Source organism: Hyperoodon ampullatus (assembly GCF_949752795.1).
Source record: "Hyperoodon ampullatus genome assembly, chromosome: 1".
NCBI lineage: Eukaryota > Metazoa > Chordata > Mammalia > Artiodactyla > Ziphiidae > Hyperoodon > Hyperoodon ampullatus.
In genome coordinates this window covers 57,931,292-57,954,902 of record NC_136914.1, presented here as the reverse complement: position 1 = coordinate 57,954,902, position 23,611 = coordinate 57,931,292, and the positions used below count along the sequence as shown (strand labels likewise).

The following is a 23,611-nucleotide window of genomic DNA, read 5'->3' as shown; positions in this document are numbered from 1 at the left end:
ACATATGTTCCTTGAAAGAACAGGAGTATGGAAAGTTTCACAGTTTGAGCAGTTACTAAGGATTCTTGTTACAGATGATAGCCAAGATGGTCTAGGTTCTATCACCTTAGTATAAGTACAGTCGTCTCTCAGAATCCATGGAGGATTGGTTCCAGGACCCTCGAAGATACCAAAATCCATGGATGCTCAAGTCCCTTTTATAAAATGGCATAGTATTTGCATATAACCTACACATATGTTTAAAATCATTTCTAGATTACTTATAATACCTAATACAATGTAAATAGCTATAAATACAATGTAAATGATATGTAAATAGCTGCTGACATGGGAAATTCAAGTTTTGCTTTTTGGAAATTTCTGGAATTTTTTTTTTTCCCCAAATACAGTTGACCTTTGAACAACATGGGTGTTAGGGGTGCTGATCCCCCATGCAAGTGAAAGGCTCCATACTGCTATCTTTGCCTTAAAAACAAAGGGATTGAAAGTGACTCACCCAAGGGCAAGAAACTGAAACAGTTTGGATAGAATCAGAACTCAAACCCTAGTTTTATGATTCCACATTTTGTGATCTCTGAGCATAAACTTTTCCCTTACACAAAGATCTGTAAAATGAAAATACAGGCATTATATATTTATTGAAGTAAACCGATGTATAAGTGGATCCTTGCAGTTCAAACCCGTCTTGTTCAAGGGTCAGCTGTACTTTCCATCCACGTGTTGGTTGAATGCTGAGATGCGGAACTCACGGATAAGGAGGGCTGACTGTGTTCTTTGGGTTCCATGTCCCCGATACGTCATATGAGTATAGCACTGTTGTTAAAGCTCATTTCTCACAAACCCCATGTATTTTTAAAATTGCTTTGAAGAAATAAATCAAGTCTCACTTCATAGATATTAAGTTTTCCTAGGCTGTAAGGCATATCAGGTACTTGGGATACATATTAAAACTAATAGAGAAAATCTATTCAGCCATTGTTACAGGGTTTCTTTGGACTAGGATTGTGTTAAATGAGTAGAAAAGTGGGAAACATTAATAAAGAATCCATATTAAAAAGCTCATGGTTTATCTTATCTCAGCTTCTATGGCTTTTTTTCCCCCCCATGCTGATGGAACTTAAAAGGCAATAATTATTTTTATATCTTAATGAATTGTTGTGATTACTTTACATGCTAGAAAAATCTGTGCTGTGTACAGTTGTATTACTGGAGTTAATTTTGTTAAAAGGGAAATTTCTTGAATTTTGGTGGCTTTCTTTAAACCATAATATTTTATTTACCTGGAATTACTCTTTTTTCTTCAGTTCTAGTATGGCAGAATTTTATTTCAGCTTTTCTTGGCCATAAGGAAAACATTCTATAATTCTTTAGTAATGTGTTTTTCACATTATTTTAAAATACCTTATTTCTTTATTAATGTCTAAGTTTAGTTTCATTTTATTCCTTTGCTGGGTGTCATACTATTCTGAAATAACACATTTTTAGCTTTTCATAGTTTTATTACATAATTTATTTTTAGTTTTGGCTGCATTGTGTCTTCGTTTCTGCATGCGGGCTTTCTCTAGCTGCGGTGAGTGGGGGCTACTCTTCGTTGCAGTGCACGGGCTTCTCATTGTGGTGGCTTCTCTTGCTGTGGAGCACGGGCTCTAGGCACACGGGCTTCAGTAGTTGTGGCTTGGGGGCTCTAGAGCGCAAGCTCAGTACTTGTGGCACACGGGCTTAGTTGCCCCACGACATGTGAGATCTTCCCAGACCAGAGCTTGAACCCATGTCCCCTGCATTGGCAGGTGGATTCTTAACCACTGCGCCACCAGGGAAGTCCCTTATTACATATTCTTGGGAGGGTAATCAGGAAATATAGGGAAAATAAAAATTAACCATAATGCCATCATGCACAGATAAATACTGCTGTCATTTGACAATTTTTCTATTCTCATATATGTTTCTGATTATGGACTGGGAATATGTTTTTCTTTCTCAACTTTTTTTTTCGGTAATAATTGAATAACACTTTAGTAAATATTTCCCCATGGTTTTAAAATACTGTTTAGGGATATTTTAATGATTATTTAACCTTTCATCATTTTTTTTAAGTTTATTCATTTTATTTATATTTGCTGCGTTGGGTTTTCGTTGCTGCGCCCGGGCTTTCTCTAGTTGCAGCGAGCGGGGGCTACCCTTCGTTGCGGTGTGCGGGCTTCTCATTGCGGTGGCTTCTCTTGTTGCAGAGCACGGGCTCTAGGCGGGCGGGCTTCAGTAGTTGTGGCGTGTGGGCTCTAGAGTGCAGGCTCAGTAGTTGTGGCACAGGGGCTTTGTTGCTCTGCGACATGTGAGATCTTCCTGGACCAGGGCTCGAACCTGTGTCCCCTGCATTGGCAGGCAGATTCTTAACCACTGCACCACCAGGGAAGTCCCCAAGGAAACAAAGGTTTTGAAGTCACAAGATGCATTCACATAGAAGTTCTTGATTTCACTAATAGCTGAAATAATTGTAACTGTAAGTTGTATATGTGCTGGCATGTAGGCAAGAGCCCCTGGGAAATGTGCCCTCTGAGGGAATGATGTTGCTTCTTTGAAAGAGAAATGAAAGTGAGGAAGGAATAGGGTAAGGCTAAAAGAGACCCTAAGGACCCTTAGGAGTTTCTGAAGACAATTGGAGGAAAGTTTAGGTGCTTTACCTATAAGTTCTAGAATCTAAAAAATAAAACAAACTAGTGAAGATAACAAAACAGAAACAGACTCAGAGATACAGAGCACAAACTAGTGGTTACAGGTGAGGAGAGGGAAGGAAGGAAGGAGGGGCAAGATAGGGGTAGGGAATTAAGAGGCACTACTATGTATAAAATAAATAAGCTACAAGGATATATTGCGCAGCACAGGGAATATAGCCAATATTTTATAACTATAAATGGAGTATAATCTTTAAAAATTGTGAATCACTATGTTGTACACTTGAAACTTAGATAATATTGTAAATCAACTATTCCTCAATTAAAAAACAAAACCTAGTGGAAACGAGATTCAGTTAGATGTCAACAGTCAAAGCAAAGGCAGCATTTACAATAGCAAGAAAAAGACAAAATGACTTAGGCATAACCTAAGATTGTGTGAGACATAATATGAAGAAGACTTGAAAGCACGTATGAGGGATAGAAAAAACTTGAAAAATTGAAACCACATTTGTGGATAGGAATACCCAACCTACATAGACCTGCCAGTTTCTCTAAAATTAATATCAGTTTAATATGATCCTAATAAAAATAGCAAGTGTGTTTTTTTTTTTTCCCCCCAGGAACTTGACAAATGGATTCTCTAGTTCATAGGGAAAAAATAAACCAATGTAGCCAGGAAAACTCTGAAAAATGAGAGCGAAATATATATATATATATATATAAATAGATAGTAACATATTTTAATCTTAAAGCCTTGGTAGTTAAAACTGCCCCACAAATAGACATATTAAATAAAATAGAATAGATAGCCCAGATATAAACTAATCAACGGAGAAAAAAATTCAAGTGAGGGCTAGTCAATAAATGATCTTGGTATAAGTAAGAGCATCATCTAGGGAATAAAAAAGTTGGATTAATACCTCACGCCATGTATGTGTTGGATAAATTCTAAATCAATCACATATTTAAATGTAAAGGTTACAATGATAAATGTGCTCAAAGAAAACATGGACTAATTTTTTAAAAATTATTTTGGAGTCAGGAAATCCTTTCTGAATTGTGAAAACATAAAGTAAACTCCATGGAAGTAAAAATAATTTTGCTATGTAGAAGTCACTGTAAAAGTTAAAAGACAAATAGGAAATATTTATGAATTTTAATATTTATATTGAAATCAAAATGCAAGTCTCCGAGATATAAAGCACTCATAGAAATTGATGAGATAAGGAGAAGACAGTAGCAAAATGGGCAAAGGATAGGAAGAGGCACTTCACAGAAAAGGAAATACAAATGTCTTTTAAACAGTGAATACTCTTCAGCCTCATTCATACTAAGAGAAATACAGAAGACTATGTGTATGACTGGGGTACCATCTCTGTATAGTGAGGCTGTCAGTAAATAAGTGTTCCATAGGTTGTTAGTGTAAATTGATAAACCCTTATGAGGGTTATTTTGCCAGCATATATCAGAATTACAGATGCACAAACCCTTTCTCCAAGAAGTCCAAGAGTATAGCTCTTGATTTGATAGCTACGTTTGTACATATACAAAATGAGTGTTACTGCAACATTGCTTATAATAGCAAATATTAGAAACAATCTTATGACAGTCTGTTGGGAACTGGTCAAATAATTCAGTCAGTGTAATGCTATGTAGTTATGAAGAGAATGAAGGAGGTTTTTGCATACTAATATAGAAAGAGCTCTAAGATAAATTAAGTAAAAAGAGCAAGGTGTAGAACATTGTGTATAAAGCTGTATTTTGGATTAAAAAAAGAAAAATATACATTTGTATTCGCTTATAGATATATTAAGAGAAACCCTGGAAGAATATATCCAACTAATAATGGATATATTTATTCTTGGTGCAGAGGTAAGATAAGGGGTGAGAACTAGACTGGTAGAAGACATGGATGATAGACACAGATTTTTCCCTACATGTATTTTAAAAAAATGTAGACATATTATCTGTTAATTTTTTTAAAATAAAAGGGTAGGCTCTGGAATTAGAGTGCTTGGATACAAATCCTGGCTCTTTCACTTCTTAGCTATGTTATCTTGGGCACATAGCTTAGTCTCTGTGTTAAGTATTCTCTTCTGTAAAATTAGGATAATCATGCCAAGGGTGGTTGTAAGGGATTAAGTGAGATATCACATGAAGTGCAAAGAACAATGCTTGGCATGTGCTAAGTGCTCAATAAATGTTTTCTTAAAAGAAAAAAGCCATTAATGTTAGTGTGAGAATGTAATTTTAGGTAAGCCTTACACTGAAGTGGCTATATGCTGTTTCTATATGTTCCTTGAGATAGACAATACGTATCTTTTCATTTACAACTGAAATTCAGGCATTTATTCAACAGAGGATGTCTACTTTGTCCTAGACATTGTGCTAACCATGAATGTACTTCTTTATGTTTAGTCTTCAGTTACCTTGTTGGAGCTCATATTCAAAAATTATACCAAAATTTCCCAAAAATGTATGTTTGTTTTGTTTAGAGGTAATGTTATATCGGAGCAAGATATAAAATAAATTCGATTCCTTTACTGTTAGACTCTAAAGATATAGTAATAACAGAAGAAACATAGATGCCTTTTTTGTTCTTGTGAGAAGCACATAAATGATGGGAGTTAGATTCATCGTTTTCAAAAGTTTATTTACTGAAGAGTAATTAATTAGAACATTTCTTGGTCCATTCAGGCTGCTACAACAAAATTACTGTAGTCTGGGTGGTTTAAACAACAAACCTGTATTTCTCTCGGTTTTTGAGGCTGGGGAATCCAAGATCAAGGTGCTAGCAGATTTGTTACCTAGTGAGGACTTGCTTCTTGGTTCTTAGATGGCCATCTTTTCATTGTGTCCTTATATGGTAGAAGGGTGAGGGAGCTGTCTAAGAAAGGGCACTAATCATGAGGGCTTCACCCTTATGACCTAATTACCGCCCAAAGCCCTACCTCCTAATACCATAACATTGGGGGCTAGAATTTCAGCATATGAATTTGGGGGAGGGGGTGACACAAACATACAGTCTATAACAGAAGGTATAGTTTGTGTACTGATATTTTGAGGAACAGACACTTAAATTCTGCTTATTCATACTTTTAAACCTGCCCCTCCCAAAGTGATAAGCTGACCTTTAAATTTAAATTTTTAAATTTGTAAACTGTTCTAAGAATGTACATGTTGGATATGTTGGATATGTTATGGTAAAGTCATTGTGGCCACAAAGGGAAGAGAGAATGAGGCTTGGAAGTTCATTATGCTCACTGGTTCCAGAGAGAGGAGGTCACTGCATGCCACACAGAGCTGCAGGGGAAGATAACAGGGTAGTCAGGAGGCAGAAAACTAGAGCTCAGGGGAGATTTTAGGGTTGTAGCCTTATTGAGGTTTTCCTGGGAAAGGCAAACTAGGCAGAATAAACAGATTAGGATAGGCTAGTTTGATTAATTCCTCCAGGCTTTGGTCTATAGGGTTGTTTTCTTGTTTCCTGGTACCTGGCCCTGGGATGATTTAAGGTAAGGGAAATATGGGTTTGGTGTGTGAGATAGTTGGTGGAATAAACTCTGGATTGGTCAGTTTGCATATGAAAGGCAGCTGTTGGTGGGCAAGTTATCTTTAGGAATCAGCTAGTCCTGGGAGGCTCCGACTCTTCTGGTGTCTATAAGCCCCTCCCCCCACCATTCCTATGTCAGCATCAAGAATATAGAAAGTAAGAGTATAGTTAATTGTCTCTGTGATGAATGAATGCCAAATATATTAAAAAGTATCTAAGAAAACACAAAACAAAAATTCTGGCAGTATATTCTGAGGGTTCATTCTTGCTAGTCTTAAAAAGAAATGGAAGTAAAGCAGCTATTTGATTGATAGTATATTTATGTTGGAGTCTTTATATTTCAATTTTACTTCTCCTTTCCTCTTCAAAGCAGTTAATTTCAGCAGTTCCTAGCCATCAAGAAAGGACTCTCCTGAAAAAAAAATAATGTAAAGCCCTAAGTATTTATACAGTTTTAAGTATGTTTTGAAAATAGATTATTAAAACATAACCTTGTTGTTTAAGTATTATTAACAAAAGGACAACAGTTCAATCAATAGGGAAATGTTTATATCTTTGTGCCTTTATCTGTGAAGTAGGGATGATGGTATACCTGTCTCATGGTGTTATGAGGATTAAATGAGATTAAACAAACAAAGGGCTTAGCACAGTGCCAGGCACATAATCGTCTTGTGTATGTTACCTGTATACCTGTATGTAGGTAAGAATGCATAAAAGGGGTATGGGCTTGTAAACATATCCGTTATAAAGAATTTTTTAATCTAGTTACATCTCCATATGAACATTATTGTGGGCTGTCAACCAAGACATGTAAATTACTGTATGTTAAGTTTTGGTTTTATCAAAGAACTCATTAAAATGTTTTCATGACTATGAGTTGTACCATTCCAAATTCTTATTGGTAATTATTGGTAATAATTTTAGAGAATAAGCATTTTCATTATTTTATGTTTTAGTTTTATTTAATTCTTAATTTTTTAGAATATATTTTATGATGATCATTATATGATTATCTTAGACATCCTTTAAAAAGTGTCAGTAAAGAATAATTTTACTTTAGGAATAGGGAAATAACATGCTGCCTTGAGTGAAGTAGCCATTTGGTTATTTGTTATCTCTATCACAAAATTAGCAATATGATTATTTAAAGTAAAAAAAAAAGCATTCTGAATTATTTATTGGTGTTATTCACTAATCCCAAGTGACTAATGTCTTCATCTTTTAAAAATTCAGCATCGTAAAATGCATCAACTACACATTCACTTGTTCAATTAAACAATTAAAGAACCATAAAAGAAGAAAAAAAACACTTGTAGATAATCAGTGTTGACAATTTAATATTTATTTTTCCAGTCTTTTCTCTGCATATATATTGGGGCTATATGTGACACATTTTTATACAAGAATGGAGTTACACAGTACCTTTTTTTTTTTTTTTTTTTTTTTTTTGCGGTACGCGAGCCTCTCACCGTTGTGGCCTCTCCCGTTCCAGAGCACAGGCTCCTGATGCTCAGGCTCAGTGGCCATGGCTCACGGGCCCAGCCGCTCCGCGGCATGTGGGATCCTCCCGGACCGGGGCACGAACCCGTTTCCCCTGCATTGGCAGGCGGACTCTCAACCACTGCGCCACCAGGGAAGCTCGCAACACAGTACCTTTTTAATTTCACAGTATAGCATCTTGTGAACATTAAATTTCTAGAGATGGATATAAGTGAACTTTGCATTGCTCTAGTTGGAGTTTTGAGTTATTCAGAGAGAAGGGAAGAGGAAAATATATATATACAGCAACTAGTGTGGCATGGTAGGCAGAGGATTCTGGCTGAATTAAACATTTACTAAGTAATTGATACGGAGCTTTTTTTTTTTTGGCTGCGTTGGGTCTTTGTTGCTGTGTGCAGACTTTCTCTAGTTGCTTCGAGTGGGGGCTTCTCTTAGTTGCAGTATACGGGCTTCTCATTGCAGTGGCTTCTCTTGTTGCAGAGCACGGGCTCTAGGCATGCAGTCTTCAGTAGTTGTGGCACACGGGCTCAGTAGTTGTGGTACGCGGGCTCTAGAGCACAGGCTCAGTAGTTGTGGTGCGTGGGCTTAGTTGCTCCGCGGCATGTGGGATCTTCCCAGACCAGGGCTGGAACCCGTGTCCCCTGCACGGGCAGGTGGATGCTTAACCACTGCGCCACCAGGGAAGTGCCTGAAATGGAGCTTCTTAAAATTAGCTTTTCACAAAGTATATTCCTTCTGACCTCCAGTTTTGTAATCGTTATTAACATGACTGTGCTTGTTGCTATTCATAACTATATATTTTTTTAGACCCTGATAACTTGAGAATAAAGTATCAACAAAGATTTTTGTTCTCTGTATAAAACACTGACAGTTGTTCAAACTGTTGAAGTTTTTTCTTTTTTAATTAAAGATACATGTAGAACTTCATTAAGCTCATATACCACATTAAGGGTTAAGATTTTCTTTTTTAAAACGTAGATTTTATTTATTTATTTATTTATTTATGGCTGCGTTGGGTCTTCGTTGCTGCACGCGGGCTTTCTTTAGTTGCGTCGAGCTGGGGCTACTCTTCTTTGGGTGCGCGGGCTTCTCATTGCAGTGGCTTCTCTTGTTGCAGAGCATGGTCTCTAGGCGCGTGGGCTTCAGTGGTTGTGGCTCACGGGCTCTAGAGCGCAGGCTCAGTAGTTGTGGCGCACGGGCTTAGTTGCTCCGTGGCATGTGGGATCTTCCCGGACCAGGGCTCGAACCCGTGTACCATGCATTGGTAGGCGGATTCTCAACCACTGCGCCACCAGGGAAGCCCAGAATTGTGTTTTTTAAAACTCTTAAATTTTTCTTTGCTCGTGTAAATACTGCTAGATATCATAAATAGGTTTTCAAACCAATCTTTAAAACACATTATACCTAAGTGTAATACTCTATCAATAATTATATTTAACTGAGCTTTGTAACATTTTCTGTAGAAAAATTCATTGGAGTTTTACATTTGGGTGTCAGAATTTATCTTCATGCATCGCTTATCCTGGCTTGTTTAGCTCTCTTGCTTTATTGGTTCCAGAAAGCTTAAGATAGATATTTGTGAGCAGCATTTAACTTAACTCTGTATCACATTTGAAATATAAATAACACTTGACTATAGCCACTGTTTCCTAGAGAAGAAAATTTATCAGACCAGGTTAGTTATTTCCCTAGTATTTTGATTTGGAGAAACAAAGGACATTTGTTCCTGTGGGGTTTGGGGTCAGTTATAATTTGGGGACTTACTATATCTTAAAAAAAAAAAATTCTTATTTTCCCTGATTACCAAAATAGTACATTTCTATAACTTTTTAAAAGTTACAGAAATACAAGATTTGAAAAGTGGAAGCCACTTTTTCCCTACATCCTAAAGATGACTACTACTGTTTCTTTATATTTTCATATCTTTTATACCTGTATTAAAATACGTAATCCTGTACACACATAAAGTTCTGTGGTTCTCTTTTTCATTTAATGTATTTTTATCTTTTCGTGTTATATTGTATAGACATTCATTTTAATAGAAGCACCAATTTCTGTTACATGGATATTCCATAATATATTTACCTACCTGTTACTGGAAGTCACGTTATTTTCTGTTGTTGTTATTGTTGTTTCCCAAAAGGAAAGTTTCTGGGTCAGAGGACATGCATGTTTAGAATTGTAATACGCATTGCCAACTTGCTCTTGCTCTCTAAAAAGCTTTTTTTCTTTTTTTTTTTGAGCTTGTTTTTAAAGATTGTTTAGAGAAATGTGTCTTTTGCCAATTTTGTGTAAATTTTTTTTACCATTTAAAAAGTTGTTTGGTATGGACATAATGTAATTCAAACTAGAAACTTCTAAATTTCGAAATCAAGTTTGTGATTGAATTATTTAGAATAATAAGTTATTTATTTCTGTGGATCACCTTTAAAACAAAGATGGTAGTACTTGACAGGAATGTTTTGAACCCAAAAATATTTATTAAAGTGTATTTGTTTGCTAGGGCTGCCATAAAAAAGTACCACAAACTGGGTGGCTTAAGTAACAGAAATGTATTGTTTCACAGTTCTGGAGGCTAGAAACCCAACATCAGGGTGTCCTCAGCGTTGGTTCGTTCTAAATATCATGAAGGAAGGATCCATTCCAGGCCTCTCTCCTAGCTTCTGGTGGTTTGCAAGCAGTCGTTCACGTGCATTCTCTTTGTGTGCTTGTCTGTGACGATGTTTCCTCTTTTATTGGGACACAAGTCAAATTAAGGGCCTACCCTGCTCCATATGACCTCATCTTAACTAATTATATCCTTGATGGCCATTTTTCAAATAAGGTCACATTCTGGGGTACTGGGGATTAGGACTTTCAGCATATCAATTTGGGGGTAGCCCAATTTATCCCTTAACAGCAAGGTTTTGAGATCTGTAGATGAAAGAGGATACAGAGTAATGATAATGTTTATATTTTCCTTCAAATAGCTGTTTTAGAATTTGGAATAAGATGCAACTTTTAAGAGATGCTAGTTGTGAATATGTTACTAATGGTGTGTCTGTAGTATTACCTTTATACCCAAAACACACATTTTTTTTTTTTTACTGTTTACAGGGTTCTCAGAGCATGTTGTTACTGGTGATTATATCTTATTATCAGGTTAAAACCCGTTTAGCAAAAGACTTAATAGACCATCTTGTATATTTTGTGATTGGTTGTCTAGGAAGAAGTGTTTATGTGTACTATTATTATTGATAAATCAGTCTGGGTCATAGTCAGTCAGTACTCACAGAGCTTTTCATGGTCATTCCTGGACATGCACACATGCAGGGCTGCAAAATACATGAGTCTCCCAATGTGTAGATTCCCAGCTGAGGTTCAACAAAGCACTGCTTTGCCTTCCTGTTATAATATGTCCTTTTTGTGATATATTTAGTGCTACATTTTTTGCATTTTTGTTGGTGATTTCACTGTTTAAAATGGCCCCCAAGCATACTGCTGAGGTGCTATCTAGTGTTCCTAAGCACAAGAAGGCTATGATGTGTCGTAGAAAAAAATCCATTGAGGCATGAGTTTACAGTGCTGTTGGCTGTGAATTCAGTGTTAATGAATCAACAATATAATTAAGGTGTCTTTAAATGGAAACGCACATAACAGAAGGTTATGAATTGATCAGTTGATGAAATGGTGTGATTAGAGTCTTGTAGCAACCTAATCTTGTATTTTCCCTAGGGGCAGTCATTCAGTATTTGCTATATAAGTATTTGTGGTGACTTTATGGAACATAACCACTGTGAATAACAAGAATTGATGTATCCCCAACTAGACTAAAATAAAAAGACTAAAAATTGTAAGTGGAACAGTGATGGGGTTTCCTAGAAGGGTGGTGCGGTGGTGAAGTGAATCATCATATTTAGCATTCTTTTCTTCATACATTGTTCAGAGTTTTGCATTATCTTTCAAGGAAGTGTGAAAGAAGTTTGGAGTCACTGTAGTTTTTATTTTTTTGTAGTTTTTATTTTTCTCTTTGTACCTTTCATTAACCACAGTTGAGAATGAAAAAAAATTTTTTTTCTGTCCATAATGGCAAAGAGAAGAAAACTGACAGAGGAACATGTTCATAATTATGAGACATATCAGAAGGTGAACGTAGATACACCGCTATATGGATATGGTGAAATTGATCATGTAAGTGAATGAGTCTGGAGATGATATTCTACATGAATTTTCACAAACTCAGGAATTGGTGAACGTATTTGTTAGATCCCAAAGGAAATAGGTTGTTCTTATTCAGTTACTTATTCAGATGGAAGGATTTTATCATGTAACATTTTACAGCAAGGACCTGGACCTATTCTGTGTTGCTAAAAGGATGTGCAACCGTATTCTTTCTTTTAGATGTTTCTGCAGCAAAATTTATTTGATGCAGTTTGTTAGTGAACAAATGCTGAAGTCAGAGGTGGATACAAAGGTAGTTGGGAGGAAATAAATGATGTAGAAATGAAAACCGTCATTAGGTTGAACATTTTAATTGGTTTTTACAAATCTAAAAATGACAACATTTTGTGTTTATGGAGCAAAGAAGATGGCCTTTTTCTCCTTAATAATATGATGCACCATCAGTTTTCAAAAATATTGCATTTTAGCAGTACAAGTGTAAGAAGAACCAGAAGTAATGATGAGCTAGGGCTTATTAGATTTGTATTTGGAACATATCTGCTGTCAGTATTTACAAGATGGATATGTTATATCTCTCTAGTTCTTTATCTTTTCTGTTTTTGCTCCTGTCTCTGAAAAATGTATTTTTTTCCTGCCTTTTTCAAGACAGTCTCCTCCACTTAAGTTTTCTTTGCTTTTTTGTGCCTCCCCAAACTAAATGTTCCTTTTTTCTTTCCTTGAAGAGAAATATTGTGAACCATAAATACTGATATGAACAGTGTTACTTTTCTCAAACTTTTTATAGAAACGTTTTGAAGCATAAAGAAAAGTAGAAAGAATAGCACAATGACCAAGTTAACATTTTACCATGTGTTTCTATCTGTACGTATTAGTATTTTTTTTTAAAAGTACCTTATTTCTGAATTACAGTCAACTGTAAGGATCATGTGCTGTTATTAAACCTTTTCCAACAAGTTTAGCATCATATGCTCATAATTCTAACATCTTCTTGTAGCTCCCATTTATCAAAGGAATCAATTGTTTTTGGGTTTCTTTTAGGAATTTTTTCTTTTTTTAAAAAATTAATTTATTTATTTTTGGCTACATTGTGTCTTCATTGCTGCGCGCAGGCTTTCTCTAGTTGCAGCAAGCGGGGGGCTACTCTTTGTTGCAGTGCGCGGGCTTCTCATTGCGATGGCTTCTCTTTGTTGCGGAGCAAGGGCTCTAGGCGTGTGGGGCCTCAGTAGATGTGGTGTGCGGGCTCGGTGATTGTGGCTCGCGGGCTCTAGAGCGCAGGCTCAGTGGTTGTGGCGCGTGGGTTTAGTTGCCCCGCGGCATGTGAGATCTTCCTGGACCAGGGATCGAACCTGTGTCCCCTGCACTGGCAGGTGGATTCTTAACCACTGCACCACCAGGGAAGCCCCTCAATTGTTTTTTTTTTTTTTTTTTTTTTTTTTTTGCGGTACGCGGGCCTCTCACTGTGTGGCCTCTCCCATTGCGGAGCACAGGCTCCGGACGTGCAGGCTCAGCGGCCACGGCTCACGGGCCCAGCTGCTCCGCGGCATGTGGGATCCTCCCGGACCAGGGCACGAACCCGTGTCCCCTGCCTCGGCAGGCGGACTCTCCACCACTGCGCCACGAGGGAAGCCCCCTCAATTGTTTTTTAATGGGCTTTCTTGACAAGTTTTTCTTTTGTTTTCTGTCCTCTTCCATATAAATCCATACTCAACCTAAATTAAAGTGAATTTAATCCCCACTTAACCCTCTCTTTTCTGTGTTTGTTGGCCTTGAAAGGCAAATGTAGCTTGGTGATTAAAACTTTGAGTTAACATAATACCTGCTTCATAGTAAACACTCAACAAATCTTAGCTGTTAGGTTTGGTATGAATTCTGTTTTGTTTTGTTTTTTTCTCTTTCTCATACAGGGCATCATTAAGCCAGGTTTTCTAGTGAATTTTTTGGTTTGTTTTGCTGAGTTCATTTATTCCCCCTTCTTTCTTGCTTATCATTGACTCTTTTTTGCAAGCTACCTTGTTTCGAGCATTCATCCAGAATTTGACCTGGATGTGAAATGTCTCAATATAACATTGATCTAACTTTCTAGCATACTGGGGGGAAATGGTTGAGGTTTTTCATTTTAATTAGCCATTTGGAAAAAATAAGTAGTTTTTAAAAATTGTACAGAGAACTTATCAATTTGTATATTTGTTGTCTGAAAAGCCTGTATTAAGTAGTAGTCCCAAGACATATGTTATTATGTTTCTTTAATAATATATTTCTCAGTAGTTATTCATTCTCAAAATAGGTATCTTAGTAATTTGATGGGGCTCAAATTCCGAAAGAACCAAAATTATTTATCTTGAGTTTTTAGTATGTAGAAGAAAAAGTAAAGAGCCCAGTTCAGTTTTAAAGTGAAAACAATGTTTTTTATACATTGCTTTAACTATTTTCTCTAATGTTCTATTTAATTTTTAAAATAATTTAAATTTTGAATAGATAATATATTCACATGGTTCAAAAATCAAAATAATATAAATACACATTGAGAAAGTTTGCTCTTACACTTGACCACCCTATTTCCTTTCTACCCACATCCCCTATAGGCAACTATGTTTATTGGTTTTTTATCTTTTCAAAGTTTCTTTATGTAAATGTAAGCAAATATGAATATATATTCATATTCTTTCCTCTTCCTTACACAAAAAATAGCAAATCGTGTACATTATACCACATCTTGATTTTTTTTTTTTTTTTCGGTACGCGGGCCTCTCACTGTTGTGGCCTCTCCCGCCGCGGAGCACAGGCTCCGGACGCGCAGGCCCAGCGGCCATGGCTCACGGGCCCAGCCACTCCGCGGCACGTGGGATCCTCCCGGACCGGGGCACGAACCTGCGTCCCCTGCATCGGCAGGCGGACTCTCAACCACTGCGCCACCAGGGAAGCCCCACATCTTGATTTTTTTTCCTACTTTGATAATATACCCTTGAGATCTTTCCATATCAGCATGTAGCATTTCCTCTTTATTTATGTTTTCAGAGCATAGTATCCCAGTGTGTGGATGGAATCCTTTACTGATGGATACTTGGAATATTTCCAGTCTTTTGTTATTATATACAGTACTGCAAACACGTAAATACACACACATTCACACACACGCACATATGTATTTGTACTCTGCCCTCCTAGGTTCTCCAGCTGGGGCTTGTCTAGACAAAGGACAGATTAACAGGGAGAAAAACAAAACAAGTTTATTGCCTTGCGTTTATATGCAGGAGCACTCAGTAATGAGTAACTTAAGGTGGTAGTAGAACATGGGCTTATATAGCATCTTAATAAAAGAACAATAAATAGAGAAGTAACAAGACGAAAAGGACTTTGAGTTTCTGGGGTGGCAAATTTTGGGAAGGTAAATATGTGGGGGAACTTGGATAAGGGCTAGTTAGTAAAGTTTGTTATGTAGCTTCTGCTCGTGCTGTCTCTGAGCTGATAAAGGTCTAGAGTTGCCTCCAGTGATTAACTTCTGTCCTTCCTGGTAGAGAGGGCAGGTGGGACACTTCAGCAAATTTATGTCCTGCTTTTAGGCATATAGGAGAGCAGAGAGCTTTTCTTCTTAGTGGCCTTCAGCTCAAAGCAGTCCTTAGGCCAAAGTGGCATATTTTGGGTTGGCATATTCTGCCTCCCTTTAGTACTTAGATGTATCTGCAGGGTATGGAATTGCTGGATCCAAAAGGTAATTGTATATGTTTTGTTAGGTTTTGCCACATTCTTTTGCATAAAGGTGGTTCTGTTTTGCACTTCCACTATCAATATACAAAAGTGCCTTTTCCCCCAACAGATTGTTATCAAACTTACGGATTTTTATGAGATGAAAAATGTTATCTTGGTGTGTATTTATAAATAAACTTTTTTTAATTAATAAACTTTCTAAGAACAGTTTAAAGTTCACAGCAAAATTGAGCAGAAAGTACAGAGTTCCCATACACTCTATACCACACGTATACAACCTCCCCCACTATCTGCAGCCTGTACCACAGTGGTACATTTATTACCATTAATGAACCTGTACCGACACATCATTGTCATCCAGAGTCCATAGTTTACATTAGCATCCACTCTGTGTTGTATATTCAGTGGGTTTTGATGACTGCATAATGATACTTGGTATTGTACAGAATAGTAATAGTATCATACAGAATAGTTTCACTACCCTAAAAATCCTCTCTGCTCTGCCTGTTCATCCCTCCCTCCCTCTAACCCCAGGCAACCACTAATCTTTTTACTGTCTCCAAAGTTTTGCCTTTTCCAGAATGTCAAATGGTTGAATCATACATTTTGTAGCCTTTTTATATTGGCTTCTTTCACTTAGTAATACACATTTTAGTTTCCTCCATGTGTTTTTGTGGCTTGAGAGATCATTTCTTTTTAGCGCTGAATAATATTCCACTGTCTGGATATACCACAGTTTATCCATCCACTTACTGAAGGACATTTTGATTGCTACCAGGTTTTGGCAATTATGAATAAAGGTGCTGTAAACATCTGTGTGCATGTTTTTCTGTGGACATAAGTTTTCAACTCCTTTGAGTAAATATGAAAGAGCACAATTCCTGGATCTTATAATGGTACGGTTGGTTTTGTAAGAAACTACCAAACTGTGTTCCAAAGTGTCTGTATCATTTTGCATGCCCATTAGCAACAAATGAGAGTTATTGTTGCTCTGTATCCTTACCAGTGTTTGGTATTGTCAGTGTTTTGGGTTTTGCCCTTTTTGTTTTTTTTTGGATACTTTAGGTACTTTTTTATTGAAAAAAATATGGAACGCTTCACGAATTTGCGTGTCATCCTTGCACAGGGGCCATGCTAATCTTCTCTGTATCGTTCCAATTTTAGTATATGTGCTGCCGAAGTGAGCCATTTTAATAGGTTTATAGTGGTATCTCATTTAAATTTGCAGTTCCCTGTTGATATATGATGTACAACATGCCTTCATATGGTTATTTGCCATCTTTATGTCTTCTTGGTGTGGTGTCGGCTCACGTCTTTTGCACTGTTTTTTAATTGGGTTGTATATTTTCTTATTGTTGAGTTTTAAGAGGGTTTTTTTTTTTTTTTTGGATAACAGTCCTTTATTAGATGTGTCTTTTGCAAATATTTTCTCCCAGTCAGTGCCCTGTCTTCTCATTCCTTTGATAAACTTTTATAATTAAGTATGCAAAATAAAAGTGTATGGCTTTATGAATTTTCTAAGTGAACATATTATTGGCTTCTCAGTGTAGTTTGAATTTTCATTTCTCTCATCAGTGAAGTTGAACATCTTTTCATAGGATTAAGGGCCATTTCTGTTTCTTCTTTGTGTGAACTATCAATTCACATCTTTTGCCCATTTTTCATTGAATTACTGCTCTCCCCCACCTGCCCCAGTTAGTCTTTAAATATTAGGGAGGTTATTTCTTTATTTGACATGAATAACATTTTTCCTGTTTTTTTTTTAATCAGTCTTTTCACTTTGCTTTTAGTTTGTTTTGCTGTATTTGAAGAAATGATTTGAATTTTCTCTCATGGGTACATGGAATCTCTTCCTCTTTCCTTACCTACACAGCTTAGTGTCACTGTCTTCCAGAATTCTTCTTAGTATCTTTCAGGGCTTTAAAAAGTATCTCATGTTCCCCTGGTACCTTTTGTATGTCTTTACCTTTTCATTTAATAACAATCCTTCTCTTGCTTGTTTTTCTATAGACTGTAAACTCCTTGAGGACTAGAACTCTGTTTTATTTATCTTTGTGTGTCTAGTGCTTGGAGCACACATGGTATACAATAAATATTAGTGTTTGGTATGCATGATTGTTTCTTTGTTGCTTGGATTTTTGGTGCCTTTGATTTTACAGCCATTGCTATCTAATTTCAGTACTCTTCATATATTATTGTTGAACCAACCAGTCTTATTCATCCTTCTTGTCTTCCTTTCATTTCTGCTCTTTACTGCATTTCCTTTGAGGATAGTTTTGGAGAGATATTGACTCATTTCAGGGGCCTCTGTGAAAGATTAACAGATCTTTTGTGTATTTTACTTCTTCATAATTAAGATTTATGGGATGCTTTGATGTAAATAAATGATGCCATACTTTTAAGTCCTGTTTCTTTTTTTTTTTTTGTGGGGGGAGGCAATGTGTTACATATGTTTTGTTTTTATATGTTTCTACAGTTTAATTTTATAAGAACATATATACAAAATACACACAAAAAGTGAGAGATTAGTATAGTGAACTTCCATGTACTTCATCAACTTTACGAGTTATTAACTTGTAGTACTTTAAGGTAAGTACTTAAAATAACATATCATTAGAGTTATACAGATTCCTGAAGCCTGTCTAAGGGCTGACCTCCCACCCCAAAATGCAGAATAAGTAACCCAGATACAATTTGAATTTCTCTGTACATAGGGATTCAAACTTCTTTCATGTAATCTGCTTTATTACTGAACAGCTGCATTTGTACATTGATCTAAAATGTGCTTCTGAAGAAACCCTGATTCAGTTTTAACAGCTCTGCAACAAGGGACTTTCAGTTAATGAAGACATAGCTTTCTTATTAGGCTAAAGAAGGTTAATTTTTTTTAAAAAAGGTTAATTTTAAATGATGTCTTAAAACTTGTAGTGTACTAGTAAAAAAAAAACCTGATAGACAATGCACATCTTAAAGAGACTAAGGAAGCAATTTCACTTTCTTTACTGATTTGTCAGTGGCTACTGACAGTCTTATGAAGGGCCAATATTTTAAATTAATTTCTGGTTAAAAGCTTGGACATGTTTTAACCACATGTGGAATTTTTATGTCCTTGATGTTAAAAGTAGCAGCCCATAAACTGATATCTATTTGTTATGGTCACATTGCCTTTCAGTTCTCTCCTCAGTGTATCTAGTAGATGCTTTATTTATGAGATCTGTAAAGAATTTGTTTCCTGTCAGAAATTGCTAATTCAGATTATTTCCTTAATTTCAGGATCACTCCATAGTAGTATCCATTTGGTAATGTATATGTCAGTTATGATGTTATTGTTAAAAAACAGCCGAGTTATTTAAATGGTTCCCTTTCAGCTGGACTCCTTTCTTTTATTGGTAATGGCTTTGAATGAAGAGCACTTTCGGAGAGAATCTTTATAAACCCTTAATTTCTTTCCCCAAATGTTAAAGTCACTTAGTATTCTGAGTTGATTATGCCCTATGACATATCTCTGTATTTACCACAGCGAGAATTTTGTATGGAACATATTTGTTAGGTTTTTGAGAATAACTGAAGTTATTTTTAGTCTGTATTTCAGCATTTCCTTAGCTTTTTTGTACAAGATGAAGACTATTGTTTTATTCTTGTTGGGAGTTTAAAACTAGAATGTAATGTCTCTCTTCTTGATTTCTGTAGAGCAGGTTGTTGCGCTGGATGCCCAAAATATCGTAGCTGTTTCATGTGGAGAAGCTCATACATTAGCATTAAACGACAAGGGCCAGGTGTATGCTTGGGGTCTCGATTCTGATGGACAACTTGGCCTGCTAGGATCAGAGGAATGTATCAGAGTACCCAGGTAACAAAGGTGACCGACAAGAGGTCTTTAACAATCTTTTATAATAAATTTGCTATCTAAATTATTCTGCTTACTACTGGGCATTTAAGAGTTGACACCGAATTACTTCTCCCCTTTGAGTTCTTAAGGCATTTACTAGGTAGGTTCTTGCCTTTAATTTGGATTGAGTGCTGTTTTTTATATACTCCGTATTTCCCCAAATTATTTATGTTTGTAAAGAAAAGGGGTAGGGAATGCATACTTTATTATAAATTTTCTCTCACTAAAAATTTTAAGTGGATTAAGACTAATCTAAACCATTAATTATACTATCTTGAGTACCTCAGCCACTGAAATATTTATTAAATATTGGTTGTTTGCATGTTTCTTTCTCTTGTTTTTTTAGTCTTTATTGTTTTTATTGAATATAGAAGTCCCACATGCTTAAAGTGTAGAAAGAATAAGTCACTTTCTACATTTTTACATAGCAGTGACCACAATTTAATTTATGCTAACCACTAATTCATCATAGAGTTATTTCAAAATTTAGAAATAAGCAATACTTCATCAATGTTGTAGTCTTACAGGTTTATATAGGACATAACCATTGCTGTAATATTAAAAACTGTAAGCATGAACATAAAGATTTAAAGAAGAGTATCCAGTTCTTTTAGACATATAATTAATACACTAACTCATGCTTAGTGTTTAAAATTATACAAATTCTTGCCTCCTTAAACTCTTGTTTTTTGTTTTCTTTTTTCCCCCTAGTAATAGTTATAGGGACAAAAGAGAACTCTCCAGGGAACCAAGGTATTACACTAATTTTAGATATATTCCAGGTAGCACTTTTTGTAATATACACATATAGATACTTTGTTTTTAATTTAACATTGATAATGTTTGTTTTGGTTTAAGAAGTAGATGTAACTACTAGGATAAGAAAATGGAGCACAGGAACGAATATATTTCAGAACAGCAGGGAATTCCCTGGTGGTCCAGTGGTTAAGACTCCACGCTTTCAGTGCTGCGGGCTTGGGTTCAATCCCTGGTCGGGTAACTAAGATCCCACAAGCTGCACAGTGCAAAAAAAACAAAACAAAAAACAAAGAAACAGAACAGGAGCTCTTATTGTTAGAAATGAGTTTTTAAAATAAAAAGCCCATAACCTTCCTTCATATATATGTATGTCTATTTAAAAACTTAAAGTATACATTTGAAGTATTTGCTTTGTTTTAGCATAGTAAAAGGTTTTTTCATCTTTAGTTTGACATTTTATGTTTGTTCTAGTAATGAACTGTCTGTTGAGACTTCTGGATACACACATTAACATGCTTTGTTTATCGAACTTGTAACCAAATTCCACAAAACTCCCCAAACAAATTTCTTCCCCTTTGTTTCTTCTGCAGTAGCAATTAAATAACATACTTCCCATTATGCTTTTAGTGCCTCTTAATGATGGTGCTGTTGGGAGAGAAATTTTTTTCTTTAAGCTAAGTAAATTGAATTTTTTTAGTCATTTCAGTTTTGATTTCTTTTAGAAAATGTTAATTTGCAGCCAAATGGCTGTTGGCTACAAAATACAAAGCATTCATAGGAACAGAGTGATCTCACATTTGTCATATTGTGTACTGATTTTATTTCCTTCCACAAGTAATTGTTGTAGAATGGGATTTTTTTTTTAAGATTTTTAAGAACTTTGTGTTTTTAGGTTTGAAGAGAGACTTACATGTTAGATTTTCTAAGTCAGTATTTCCAAAACCATGATTCACAGCAAGGCTGTCTAGTTTCCCTTATTTTTACTCCGCTTAATTCTCTTAATCCTCATACTTACTTTTTTTTTTTTTTTTTGCTGTTCAGTTCTGGTATAAGAGATTTCAGTCAGTAATCCATAGATGATTAGTAATTGGAGAGAAAGGTAATTATAAGGAGAAGAGTTTATTATATAACGGCTTATTTGAAGGTTGCCCAGTAATTCTGTATTTGTGACTTTACTCTTTATGAACCTGGAATGGGACTTGTAAGAGATCTTGAGTTCTTTGGTTTAAACTTCTCTGTTTGTGTATTTGCTGAACATCTGTATTAATTTTAAGCTGTGTATTAAGGCATCTTTCCTGTTCATGCTTTTCAGTTTTTCATGGACTAATCTGATTTGTTGTGACATATATATATCATTTTTACTGATACTTTCATGTCTTAAAGGGCAATTTAGTATTTCAGTAGAAATATATTTTTATGAAAGACCACCATTGATTTTTTTTTTCTTTTTAAATCTCAGCACCAAATCATTTTTTAGATGCAAGGCTTTTTCTAGGTGCTTAGAGATGTCAGCCAGCTTTGTAACTTTCACATACATTTTGAATAAAATGTGTAGAATATAGGAGGAAACTCAGACATATGTGAATAGGTTTTTAAAAATTAGTGTTTATAATTTTCATAAGAATGATCAGAAAAGTGAATATTCACATTAGGCTGTATTTTCTTGAGAACAAAACCCATTTTTATGTCAATATATGAGAGTATGTAAATTAAGCAACACTTTAATTTTAAAGATGAATGTAAAATTAATAATAAATAGATTATATTTGAAACTCTTACGCTGATAATCTTTTCCTACTTCTTATTTTGTTGTGTTTTGAAATCATTATTTCTTGGGGAAAGACAAATTATTCAATATCAGTGGTCTCTGTGGACCTGCATTTCTGGCTAGTCATTTCTTTTTATATGTAGGATATATGTTATACCTTTATTTTAAAAAAAGTTAATCTGATTTTACTATCTTTTAGTTTAATGTAAATAGAAAAACAATTTTTGGCAATAAGGTTGTAGTTTATTTTTTAAAGTTCTGTTTTTTTGGACTTTGTAAGAAAAAATTATGACAGGATGGTATAATATGATGATTCTTGTGAGAACAGCGATTTCTGGGCTACAGGAACTAATTAAACATGTTTGAATTGTCGCCTTGGTCAAAAATAAAATTTATTTTCTTTTTTTTTTTTTTTTTTTTTTTTTTTTTTGCGGTACGCGGGCCTCCCACTGTTGTGGCCTCTCCCGCTGCGGAGCACAGGCTCCGGATGCGCAGGCTCAGCGGCCATGGCTCACGGGCCCAGCCGCTCTGCGGCATATGGGATCCTCCCAGACCGGGGCACGAACCCGTATCCCCTGCATCGGCAGGCGGACTCTCAACCACTGCGCCACCAGGGAGGCCCTAAAATTTATTTTCTTGATTGAACTTTTAAAAGCATATTACAAGGAATTCCCTGGCGGTCCAGTGGTTAGGAGTTGGCGCTTTCACTGCCATGGCCCGGGTTCGATCCTGGTTGGGGAACTAAGATCCTGCAAGCCATGTGGCACTGTTCGCCCGTCCCCCCCCAAAGAAAAAGAAGTTTATTAAAATTTCTGCCTAATATTAGCATCTGAAAGTGCAGAACATTTCAGATTAAAAAGAAAATTACAAAAAAAATTAGAAGAGTTTTTAATGGTAGAGACTAGATCAGTTGTTACCTAAATTTTTCAGAATCAAAGAGTTGGTGCTAAGACTTTTCTCAAATCAGTAAGAAAGTTGTGGCTTAATTGAAAAATAGAAAATTGTTGATTATGTTTTACTGGCAAAATATATTTTTAAAACCACTTTATTGAGGTATGATTGGCGTACAAAAAGCTGTACTTAATGTATACACCTTGATGAGTTTGGAATTGGCAAAATATTTAATGCTTTAGTTCTTCAACTTCTTGATTATATAATATAAACTTTTCACTAGTCCTTGTTAACAGTTGTTAAAGAATTTTACCTTAACATACAATTGGAAATGCCTGGTTTTTGCCTATATTGCCACTGTACATTAAGTTTGAAAAATGTAACAACACAACAGTACACATATTCAACGGTATATGTTTTGATTTCAAGACTTCCTAAGGGAGAGGTGTATAAATCTTATTTCCAAGTTTATTAACTGTTTTCTTACAAATTTCAAACATGTTTCAAAATTCAGTAAAGAAATTATTCTTTTCTTTTCTTTTTTTTTTTTTGTGGTGAAGGAAAGTGTAGCATTTATTGCAAGCTGACAAGCAAGGAGAATGGGCAGCTAATGCTCAAAAGACCCAAACTTCCTAATGGTTTTTAGGGATGGGTTTTTAAAGACAAAGTGAGGATGAGGGTCATGGGGAATGTGATCATTTCATGCAGTCTTCTGG

The 23,611-nt window shown here is 35.7% G+C and overlaps 1 protein-coding gene across 4 annotated transcripts in view; it reads left to right on the top strand.

The window, feature by feature from the left end:
* The window catches only part of HERC4 (HECT and RLD domain containing E3 ubiquitin protein ligase 4), a gene marked incomplete at both ends in the record, with an annotated part of 139,673 nt that overhangs the window by 5,739 nt on the left and 110,323 nt on the right, over positions 1-23,611 (top strand). For all 4 annotated transcript variants that reach the window (XM_079707458.1, XM_079707456.1, XM_079707457.1 and 1 more), the window contains one exon: positions 19,279-19,438. In XM_079707458.1, the coding sequence (XP_079563584.1) occupies positions 19,279-19,438 (160 nt within the window). The remainder of the gene's footprint in view (positions 1-19,278; positions 19,439-23,611) is intronic.